At 43.9% G+C, this 12,393-nt stretch overlaps 1 protein-coding gene across 1 annotated transcript in view; it reads right to left on the bottom strand.

The window, feature by feature from the left end:
• hrob (homologous recombination factor with OB-fold) overlaps positions 1-11,521 on the bottom strand; it is a 56,200-nt gene extending 44,679 nt beyond the window's left edge. Inside the window, exons 1-2 of the mRNA XM_070864028.1 lie at positions 11,415-11,521; positions 132-182 (exon numbers count right to left, since the gene is read on the bottom strand). Of these exons, the coding sequence (XP_070720129.1) occupies positions 132-182; positions 11,415-11,417 (54 nt within the window). The 5' untranslated portion in view covers positions 11,418-11,521. The remainder of the gene's footprint in view (positions 1-131; positions 183-11,414) is intronic.
• Positions 11,522-12,393: the final 872 nt, after the last annotated feature.

Below are 12,393 nucleotides of genomic sequence, written 5' to 3'. Positions count from 1 at the left end.
CCAACGAGTAAAGACCCAGTCTACTCAATCTATCATCATAAGGTATGTGTTGCACCATCGATGCAAATGGAAACTGGAAAGGAAAAGTGAAAATGGGCTTAAAGCTGCAGACAATGTAGAACATCACTTACATCATCATCAAACTCTTCTCCAACAGAAAACAGCTTCTGGAAACTGCAAGCCTTGAAGGAGAGAAAGAAAGGAAGGAAATTCAAAACCTTCAATGCAACTGAGAAACATATTATAGTCATAAAGCAATCTGCATTAAAAAATAAATTCTCATCCCTCCTGTACAATCCCTTAAATTTATTACTGCAAGAAATAATGAGCTTCCAAACAAGAAAGAGTTTCTGAACAAGTTTTGAAAATAAGAAAATGAGGCAGGTCTAATGACCATAAAAAAGGCCTGTAAGAAAACTAGTACTTGCAACTTCAATTGATAACCTCCTCATTAAAAATCCCCATTACTTTCAAGCTGGTCACTACCATAACCCAGTTCAGTGCTTTTATTCTAAATCTCAATTGATGCCATTGTGTAGAGATCATAATTTTCCTCATTCACATACCACCAATAACCTCGATCAGACCGTATGTTTTTGCTGCTGGCTGTTGAGTTCAGACAGGGCAACAATACATTCAACATATTGGTTTACATGATATCTATTAGCAACGTACAGTAATACTGAAGTAGCAAATGATCATGTTAACATGGAGTTGGGAGCTGGAGTTTTTGAAGTAATTCAGCTATGTGGAAATGGAGGTTATAAGATTCACCATCTGAGACTATAAAGATGAATGGAATGGAAGGAAAGGAAAAAGAGAGACAGTTCTTCATGTTTATACAATTCACAAGTGACATGGTGGCGAGCACTTTCTAAAGATCATTATTTGCTAAGCTATGTAGTCAAGTAATCAGTGTAGGGATAGCATTCAAAAAGATCAAAATAAAATACATAAATAGGTCAGAAAATATAACTAGAATCTCTGAGGACAATATACATTAAAATATTAATCATAGCTTAATGATGAAGTCAAGAAAGTGGAACTCAGTGACTCGTACAACGACCAGCATCATTGTTGAGTGCTTTAGTTCCCTACAAATAACCGAGGAAGGCTAATGGTCACAGGGACAAAACACAGAACAGCCATTTATGGAATAAAAGTAGAGTTTTTACCCAAGGGAATCTCTTAACTGGGCAAAAGGCATGCAAATATGCACTCTGCAAAAATTCCCTGCAATATTCCTTCAGTTATAAGGACAGGTGGACAGAATTGCCTTTAATGTCTTTAGAGAAAAGCCAGATCCAACATGATCCACGTCTTTAACTGCTGTAAGGCACGGATTGTGTAGCTGTGAGAATTGTGATTATAAAACCTTCGGGTGCAAACATGAAACTGGCAAGCCTAAAGAGAGACTAGAGATCAGAAGTTTTGCAATACCCCTGTCAGTCATATGTTGATTAATTCCTTTAAAGAACTGGATAAATGTATGATTGAGAACAGAAGTGAAATTTACAAGGACATGTACATACGAAGATGATCGCGTACTCTACGTGAAATGCAACAGTTCTTTTATTGAGACTTTGCGATTATCATCTATGGAATGCAAAAAAAAAATGTTAGGGTGTAATAAAAGATTGGGACAGTGGACTGATATCTGAAAGCTTTTGCTGAATTGCCTTCAAGGGCTGGAGAAAATTCCACCTGTGATTATTTACCTCTCTCAGAGGCAAAATAAATTGTGGAAGAACCAATGACACTGAATATCATGCATGCTGTCTGCCTCAATGAGTGGGCTTCATGGAATGAAAAGCTCTCTTATACCATACTTCACTATTTTATTTTAAATGTGCTAATCAAAGTGAGGGATGTTAATGCTGGGAAATGGTACACCTTCCATTTCAGGCATTCCTATGTCAAGTGCAGCACAATCAAATGCAGAGTAAAGGTCTCCCCACTACTCTAAAAACCATGCCCTAGCCCCAAGAGAACACCCCCTGATATTTTACAGTGTCAGCTGTGGCTCAGTGGGTAGAACACTCACCTCCAAGTCAGAAGATTGTGGATTTGAGCCCCACTCCAGGGACTTGGGCACAAAAATCTAGGCTCACACTCCAGTGCAGTACCGAGGGAGTACTGCACTGTCAGAGGTGCAGTGCATCTTGTAGATGGTACACACAGCAGCCACGGTGAGCCAGTGGTGGAGGGAGTGAATGTTTAAGGTGGTGGATGGGGTGCCAATCAGGCAGGCTGCTTTGTCCTGGATGGTGTCAAGTTTCTTGAGGGTTGGGATGAGGGCAGAGTTAGCTAAAGTAGACTGGGAACACAGACTAAACGGTGGCACAATTGAGGAACAGTGGAGGACTTTTAAGGAGCTCTTTCATAATGCTCAACAAAAATATATTCCAGTGAAAAAGGGCGGTAAGAGAAGGGATAACCAGCCATGGATAACCAAGGAAATAAAGGAGAGTATCAAATTAAAAACCAATGCATATAAAGGTGGCCAAGGTTAGTGGGAAACTAGAAGATTGGGAAAATTTTAAACGACAGCAAAGAATGACTAAGAAAGGAAAGATAGATTACGAAAGTAAACTTGCGCAAAACATAAAAACAGATAGTAAAAGCTTTTACCGATATATAAAACGGAAACGAGTGACTAAAATAAATGTTGGTCCCTTAGAAGATGAGAAGGGGGATTTAATAATGGGAAATGTGGAAATGGCTGAGACCTTAAACAATTATTTTGCTTCGGTCTTCACAGTGGAAGACACAAAAACCATGCCAAAAATTGCTGGTCATGGAAATGTGGGAAGGGAGGACCTTGAGACAATCACTATCACTAGAGAGGTAGTGCTGGACAGGCTAATGGGACTCAAGCTAGACAAGTCCCCTGGTCCTGATGAAATGCATCCCAGGGTATTAAAAGAGATGGCGGAAGTTATAGCAGATGCATTCGTTATAATCTACCAAAATTCTCTGGACTCTGGGGAGGTACCAGCGGATTGGAAAGCAGCTAATGTAACGCCTCTGTTTAAAAAAGGGGGCAGACAAAAGGCAGGTAACTATAGGCCGGTTAGTTTAACATCTGTAGTGGGGAAAATGCTTGAAGCTATCATTAAGGAAGAAATAGCGGGACATCTAAATAGGAATAGTGCAATCAAGCAGACGAAGCATGGATTCATGAAGGGGAAATCATGTTTAACTAATTTACTGGAATTCTTTGAGGATATAACGAGCATGGTGGATAGAGGTGTACCGATGGATGTGGTGTATTTAGATTTCCAAAAGGCATTCGATAAGGTGCCACACAAAAGGTTACTGCAGAAGATAAAGGTACGCGGAGTCAGAGGAAATGTATTAGCATGGATAGAGAATTGGCTGGCTGACAAAAAGCAGAGAGTCGGGTTGGAAATCGGTGGTTAGTGGTCTGCCACAGGGATCGGTGCTGGGACCACAACTGTTTACAATATACATAAGATGACCTGGAAGACAGGACAGAGTGTAGTGTAACAAAATTTGCAGATGACACAAAGATTAGTGGGAAAGCGGGTTGTGTAGAGGACACAGAGAGGCTGCAAATAGATTTGGATAGGTTAAGCGAATGGGCTAAGGTTTGGCAGATGGAATACAATGTCGGAAAATGTGAGGTCATCCACCTTGAAAAAAACACAGTAAAAGGGATTATTATTTGAATGGGGAGAAATTACAACATGCTGCGGTGCAGAGGAACCTGGGGGTCCTTGTGCATGAAACTCTTTTTGGAGTTTATCTGCAAAATCAAAAAACATTAAACCGTGCCACCCTACCTGGGTGACACACCAGACATTTACAAGGCCCTTTTTTTTCCTTTTTTTTTTGTGTTTTTCTTTTTTTTTTGGGCACTAAAATCACAATTTTTCCCCAGTGCCCCCTATAAAAGGGAAGGGGGGCACTAAAAGCACCGGCAATTAAAACAAATTAAACTTTAAAACATAAAATCAAATTAAAATTTGGTTGCCGGGCGTGATGATGCACTCCAGTCCCTCCGGTGCCCACCTCTCGCGGAAGGCCGCGAGCGTACCGGTGGACACCGCGTGCTCCATCTCCAAGGACACCCTGGACCGGATGTAAGAGCGGAAGAGAGGCAGGCAGTCAGGTTGAACGACCCCCTCGACCGCCCGCTGCCTGGACCGGCTGATGGCACCCTTGGCCGTGCCCAGGAGCAGTCCTACGAGGAGGCCTTCGGACCTACCCGCTCCCCTCCGCACAGGGTGCCCAAAGATCAGGAGAGTGGGACTGAAGTGCAGCCAGAATTTCAGGAGCAGCCCCTTCAAATAATAAAACAGGGGCTGCAACCTTGTGCATTCCATAAAAACATGGAACACGGACTCTTCCAGACCGCAGAAATTGCAGGCGGCCTGGGAGTCCCCCAAAAAGTTAGTTTGCAGGTGCAGCAGGTAATCAGGAAGGCGATTGGCCTTCATTGCGAGAGGGATGGAGTACAAAAGCATGGAGGTCCTGCTGCAACTGTACAGAGTATTGGTGAGGCTGCACCTGGAGTACTGCATGCAGTTTTGGTCACCTTACTTAAGGAAAGATATACTAGCCTTGGAGGGGGTACAGACGATTCACTAGGCTGATTCCGGAGATGAGGGGGTTACCTTATGATGATAGATTGAGTAGACGGGGTCTTTACTCGCTGGAGTTCAGAAGGATGACGGGTAATCTTATAGAAACATTTAAAATAATGAAAGGGATAGACAAGATAGAGGCAGAGAGGTTGTTTCCACTGGTCGGGGAAACTAGAACTAGGGGGCACAGCCTCAAAATACAGGGGAGCCAATTTAAAACCGAGTTGAGAATGAATTTCTTCTCCCAGAGGGTTGTGAATCTGTGGAATTCTCTGCCCAAGGAAGCAGTTGAGGCTAGCTCATTGAATGTATTCAAATCACAGATAGATAGATTTTTAACCAATAAGGGAATTAAGGGTTATGGGGAGTGGGCGGGTAAGTGGAGCCGAGTCCACGGCCAGATCAGCCATGATCTTTTTGAATGGCGGAGCAGGCTCGAGGGGCTAGATGGCTACTCCTGTTCCTAATTCTTATGTTCTTATGTTTGTTGGAGCTGCACTCATATAGGCAAGTGGAGAGTGTTGCATCACCCTCCTGACCTGTGCCTTGTAGATGGTGGAGAGGCTTTGGGGAGTCAGAAGACGAGACACTCACCATACAATACCCAGCCTCTGATCTGCTTTTAAAGTGAAAAAAAAAAGTTCTAGTAATATTACACAAAAATTCCACTGGCTTCAATACTAAAATGCTTCTGCTTCTGCTTCTGCTTCCCTATTTTCAGGCACTTGGTTTCCTCTTTGGCTTTAACTGCATATACCCATCACACTCACTCACTGACAACTTCTGCAGTTGAAACGTGCTCTCCTACATTTATTCGGGGTAATACTGGCAGAGCCCTGGAAGCAAATTACTTCGCTGCCCATTTAGTCAAGTTGCTGCAATAGTAAGGGCACTTGAAATAAGTGATATTTGCTCCTTCTTTATTCACTTTTACAAACCTTCTAGTCATTTTCCAAGCACCCCATCACCAATTACTTCATTCTGAATGTCAAAACACTATCCTTCAATCTTTCACTGGTCTGCATCAATGCTTAATGCTCCAGTGGACAAAATTTCTTCGATCAATATTTCATTAAAATTTTTATACTTCCTGGGACGATTATAAAAAATGAATTGCTGCCTTCCAAGAATGCATGGGAAAGACAATCTAATCTAATATCCGGTCTGCCAAGACTCTTAATCACCAAAATGATCATATTTAGGCTGCAGAATCATCGGAGCTGCAGAAAAAAAAAGATTACCTACAATAATTACAGATTGTTAATTAGATCATTGCTCCCATAACTAAGAAAAAAATCAGTAAATGGCAATTGAACCCAACTCCAATTGAGATCATCATATAAAAGATATTGCAAATAAATTAAACATTATTTAAAATGTTATAGCAACAGGCATTGTCCAACTTAGAATTCATTAAAAAAATCTTAAACATTTTGATTTTATGTGGCAGTTTTTAAGCTATGAAAAACGATGACCTAATTTAATATTTAAGTCATACTTTGAGTACTGAAGAAATCAATGAGCTAAGAGTGTCCTTTTTTTGTTCAATATAATTTAGAAAAAGCTGGTAAACTCTTTAGTGCATTTCAGATATCGTGTAACCTAAACAATATGCATATTTAGTATTCAAATTCCCAAATGGATTAATTATGTTTTGATATCAAAGTAAAAGAAAAAATAATGTACCCACCTTTAAATAATTTACTGTCACTCAATAATCTTAGTGAAAATTAAAAATGTATTTACAACTACTAAGTAGGCCATTAATGCTTATCTTAGTTAATTGTCACATTGATCATAAAGGTAATTGGGCATAAAATTATTTTGAACTTTTCCTTTTTCAAGGCAATCTGCAGCCTGGCTTAGTGCAAGATTATGGAAACTAATTTAAAATCGCAACTTCAAGATAGAGACTGGGGGGACAAATGCAGAAAGGTTTTTTTTTAAAAAGCTGAAAGTCAACAAACTGATTTAATCCCCAGCGCCTATGAGAAAGGGGCATGTGGTGGGATTAAAATATTTGAGGTGTGGTACTCACCTGATCGACGCCACACTCGCCACTTTAACAGGCGTGTCTTGGGCAGAGCAAGATACAAATGTCGAGGTCTGGTGGCATCATTCAGTCCCCATACAATTTGCTGCTGTGTCAGGCTTTCAGCCTGATGCCAACCTTACCAGGAACACCCAGTCCAGAAAAAGGCCCAGGAGGGAAGTTAATTATTATTTTTAAATAAAGGGTTTCCTTGTAGGCCAGGAGAAGCAGGAGTGCTCCTCAGAACCCCACAAAAAACATGGGCTTCTCCTGCCCCCCTCTCCCAGCATTCCCACCACTCCCCCGACTGATAGTGTCTGGCTGACCAACCCAGCACACTTCCCTGATCAACTCACCCGACTGCTGGCAAATGTACCCAGGGCTGGCTCTCCTACCCACCGGCTCACTTCAGTTCCACCAGGTTCAGGTGGGAGTTGGGCCTGCACTATAGTAATAAGGCTTGGGAGTTAAAAATAGACCCAGGCATCATGTTGGTGAGTCAGGAAGGGAGGCGGGGGAGCCTGCCTGTCACCCTGCCAGCCCTACGCTCACCTCTTGTTCCAAATTAGAATTAGAGACTGTGTAGTTTATTGTGATAATCATAAGCCAAAGTGTGCTGTGTAAAATGTATCAGAGCTAGAACAGAATAATTAATGTGGAAAATTACAGTTACCGTGGCCCTATGCTATGATCTCACTGGGCGAGGGTCCTCGATTGCCATTTTTTGTATCCCCCCCCACAGTTTCACCCCTCCCCAACTCTAAGCTCCTCAAGCCCGGCAACCCTCCGATAACTATCTGTTCCTTCAACTCTGGCCTCTTGTGAATCATCTACTTCATTTGCCCCACCATTGATGTCCATGCCTTCAGCCATTTAAACCCCAACTCTGGAATTTCCTCCCTAAACATCCCTGCCTCTCTCTTATCCTCAACACGCTAGTTAAAACTTATCTTTTTAACCAAGCTTTTCTTGTTCAAATATTATTTGGCTCTGTGTTAATTTTACTACATTTAAGGCACTATATAAATGTAAGTTGTTTTTACAGATTGATGGGAGGAGCTCCCAATTCTACAACTGCACAGCATGTGACACTCAACCTGCCAAAATAAAATACTGTATGCATTGTACTTATTTTATAAAGATGCTCAGAAATTGTTCACTCAAGTTGCCACAGAAACTTTTGTTTCAAAGGATATGTTCCGGAAGTATTTCTGCAGGATGGGGGCTTTATTTAACTTTAGGAAATTGTGCTCCCTTTTGGTCTGGCATACTCAGTCACATCAAATAGCTGTATGCGAAAAAATTGAGCACACAGGCCTCAGTACTTCTGATCAACTATGCCAGGCCAACAGTGGAATTAGCAGTGAGCTCAAGACAGAATTAATACAGTGAATAGCTATAGTTGTAATATCAAGGTCTTTTCAGCTATGTTAGGCATCTGACTTTGTTGAAGGATTTGTCAAAACAGATTTGGGTGCACTCCCAGGAAATGGCAAAGACTTTAAATAGCTACCATTAGCTTTGACTTCAATTATAGGGCGGTTGTTGGAAGGGAGCATTAGAGATGCACTGTTTGACTAGCTTGACAGAAAGCATTATAAACTCAACAGGGCTTCTGGAAAGGTGGTCATGTGTCATCAACCTGGTTGAATTTTAGAAAGTGATTAGCTTGTTGGATATCGGTAGCCCAGTTGCCATGACAAGATGCCAATCAATCATCATCATGATCATAGGCAGTCCCTCGAAGCGAGGATGACTTGCTTCCACGCCAAAAAAGGATAAGTTCACAGGTGTTTCAATGAAGGGCCTAATATTCCAGGTCCTGACCTACATCCTGTAGGGTGGAAGATGCCTGTGCGTGGATTTTTAAAAAATATGTGGGATGGCCGTTACGCACCAGCTACCACACAGGCTTGACAAAGCTAGGTCTTGGTCCAGAGGCAAGGGTTATCCAAGACGACTGGAGACCTCCTCTGCTGCATGGACCTAGTGCGCGCACATATCGCAGTGTGGGCTAGCCTGTGCTGCCCCTGGGCCCTCACCTCTTCTCGGCCCCGAACTCACGCTTCTCCTGGGCCCCAATTACGTCCCTGTACAGTCTCTCGCCGCTCCTGCTGTATCTGCCCACACTCCAATCACCGACCTGGACCTTGATGACGTCACTCTTCGCTGCCATTGCCCTCCTGCACCAGCTCGCACTGCTCCCTGAAGTAGTATGCCTCCACGCTGCTCCCGAGGCCGCTCCTTTTATGGCCCCGACCTGCCGCCTATGTTCTCACGCAGGTCGGGGCCTCCACAATAGTGTACAAAAGAAAGAATCACGAGGGATTGGTGGACAGGTTTTGCATAGGATATGAATTTTTAGCTGCATTGCCATAGTTATTAATTGGTTGGTTTTAATGTCAGCGGTTCGGCCTGCTACCAGCAGAGTTTCACAGGTAGCCATGCCCTTGAGTGCTGCACATCTGCCGAGTGCAGGCATTGGATTCGGAAGTCTGCCATAGAGGGTTGACTTGGCTCCAACCTTCCATCACCTGGCATCTGATCTTAGAGCCAACCGGATACCAAAGGGATAGCGATTTGTTTCCTTCCTTCTCACCCCAATCTACAGTCAGTCATTACTCAAGTATAATGTCTCATCCATCTTTCAGATGAGATGTTAAATTGAGGTCCCATCTGCTCTCTCAGGTGGATGTTAAAGATCCTATGGCACAATTGCGAAGAGCAGGGGAGTTATTCCCAGTGTCCTAGCCAATATTTATCCCTCAAATCGACATAATTAAAAGAGATCATCTCATCATCATCACACTGCTTTCTGTGGGAGCTTGCTGTGTGCAAATTGGCTGCCACGTCTCCGACTACAGTGACTACAGTTCAAAAAAAAATACTGCATTGGCTGTAAAGCACTTTGGGTTGTGAAAGGCGCTGTATAAATGCAAGTAAAAACAGAAAACGTTGGAAATACTCAGGTCAGGCAGCATCTGTGGTGAGATAAACAGAGTTACTGTTTTAGGTCGATGACTCTGCATCAGAACTGGAAAAAGTTAGAGATGTAACAGGTTTTTAAGCAAGTGTAGGAGCAGGGAAAGAGGGGAGGGGAGGAAAGAACAAAAGGGAAGGTCTGTGATAGGGTCGAAGGCAGAAGAGATTAAGTGACAAAAGGGATGATGATGCAAGGCAAAAGAGATGGTAATGGGACAAGTTAAGAAGCAAAAGATGAGTTTAGATAGGGTGTAAATGGAAATGGCAGAAACATCAACAGCTGCTGTGGGAAAGAGAGAAAGCAAAATAGGGGCAGAGGTTATGGTTTGAAATTGTTGAACTCAATGTTGAGTCCAGAACAACATGCATTTATATAGCACCTTTAACATCTCAAGGCGTTTCACAGGAGTATTAAGAGATAAAAAATTTGACACCGAGCCGCACAAGTAGAAATTAGCACAGGTGACCATTAGCTTGGTCAAAGAGGTATGTTTTAAGAAGCGGCTTGAAGGAGGAAAGAGAGGTAGCACGGCAGGGAGATTTAGGTAGGAAGTTCCAAAGCTTGGGGCCTAGGCAACAGACGGCACAGCCATCAATGGTTGAGCGATTATAATCATGGATGCTCAAGAGGGCAGAATTAGAGGAGCGCAGACATCTCAGGGGGTTGTGGGGCTGGAGGAGATCACAGAGATAGGGAGGGACAAGGCCATGGAGGGATTTAAAATAAGGATGAGAATTTTGAAATCAAAGCGTTGCTTAACCGGAAGCCAATGAAGGTCCGCGAGCACAGGGATGATGGGTGAGCAGGACTTAGTGCAAGTTAGGACACGAGCAGCCGAGTTTTAGATCACCTCCAGTTTACGTAGGGAGGCCAGCCAGGAGTGTGCTGGAATAGACAAATCTAGAGACCATGCCTTCTGTTGCCCAGGCCCCAAGCTTTGGAACTTCCAGCCTAAACCTCCCTATCGCACTACCCCTCTCTCCTCCACCAAGACTCTTCTTAAAACATACCTCTTTGACCAAGCCACCTGCGCTAATTTCTACCTATGCATGGATGAGGCTTTCAGCAGCGAATGAGCCGATGCAAGGGTGGAGACAGGCGATGTAACGGAGGTGAAAATAGGCGGTCTTAGTTATGCTGCGGATGCATGGTCAAAAACTAATTTCAGCGTCAAATATGACACCCAGGTTGCGAACAGTCTGGTTCTGCCTCAGACAGAAGTTGGGGAGTGAGATGGAGTCCGTGGCTAGGACCGAAAACAATGGCTTCGATCTTCCCAATATTCAATTGGAGAAAATTTCTGCGCATCCAGAACTGGATGTCAGACAAGCGGTCTGACAATTTAGAGGCGGTGGAGGGGTCGAGAGAAGTGGTGGTGAGGTCGAGCTGGGTGTCATCAGCGTACACGTGGAAACCGACGCTGTGTTTTTGGATGATGTTGCCAAGGGGCAACGTGCAGATGAGAAACAGGAAGGCAAGTGTTACTTTTCCAGAAGTGCCTAGCAGACCACTTGCAGCTCAACTGGTTGTTGAAGAGAAAGTTGAGGGTTGCTGTGCGAGTGCACCTCTGTTCCTGTGTAAAAGAGTTCTCCATTCTCCTCCTTATCCCATTCAGTGCTCCCCTCCCTGTGCTGGAGTTAAACAAACCACACAGCCCACAGGCGAGCTGCCCGCTGCTTGGTTCTGCCAACTGGCCCCGACCTACCTGGAGCCGAGAATCCCCAGCACACAATCCTGCTCCAATTCCCCCGACAGCGCTACCGCCCCCGTGTCTGTACAGTATTCTTACCATCTCTCGGTGTATGTATGTGTGTACTGAACGCTCAGAGGCCCGGGGAGCTGCCGCTCGTCCCCGTTTCCGGGCCCGGCTTGTTGTTGAAGGTTGCCGCCGCCGTGACGTAGCTCGCTCCCACAATCCGCCGCGGGACAGGCTCACCTTGGCAACCAGCCCTAGCAACCAGGCCGAAGGTAGGCCTCGCTCTCTCCAGGCCAACAGACACGAAGGGAAGAAACTTTTAGTTGTCAATTGCCAGTATTTAAAAGAGCCAGCACTTGTCGCTTGGGTCTGGCTCGAACAGGCGTTGTTTATTGCTGCTGAACAAAATTTTAAATTTGATTTACTCCTCAAAAACGAACTCTTTCACCAAGCTTTTGGTCACCTGCCTTAATTTGTTCTTTTGTGGCTCGGTGTCAAATTTATCTGTTTTGTCTTGTGAAGCGCCTTGGGACGTTTTACTACATTAAAGGCGCTATATAAATAAAAGTTATTATTAAGGTTCTTTTAAACATTGTTTTTGTTAATTTGAGGGTTCTGGTGGTTGCGCCCCTCTGACAACTTTTTAAAATGCAGGCGATTTGCCACTTCAAGTATGTGCCCCTCCACCCACCTTGTTAAAGGCCACAACCACTAGAACCTGCAGACTAACCACAAACGTTCAAGGAAGACCTAACAAATCAAATCAAAATTTGGTTTCCGGGGGTGATGATAGGCTCCAGTCCCTCTGGTGCCCACCGGTCGCGGAAGGCCCTGAGCTTGCTGGTCGACACCACATGCTCCATCTCCAGGGACACCTGGGCACAAATGTAGCCGCAGAAGAGAGTCAGGCTGAATGACCCCCTCAACTGTCCACTGCCTGGACCTGTTCATGGCCACCTTGATTGCCTCTCTGACAAAGGGGCACATGCATGAATTCAATTTGCAAATTATTTTTAAAAAGAGTTGTTAATTTACAGGTTTATTGATTGTTGACTTAATTGGCAATTACTGG

The sequence above is a fragment of the Pristiophorus japonicus genome, chromosome 21 (genome assembly GCF_044704955.1).
Source record: "Pristiophorus japonicus isolate sPriJap1 chromosome 21, sPriJap1.hap1, whole genome shotgun sequence".
NCBI lineage: Eukaryota > Metazoa > Chordata > Chondrichthyes > Pristiophoridae > Pristiophorus > Pristiophorus japonicus.
Note: the sequence above shows the minus strand (reverse complement) of the source record. Positions and strands in the feature narration are given on the sequence as shown.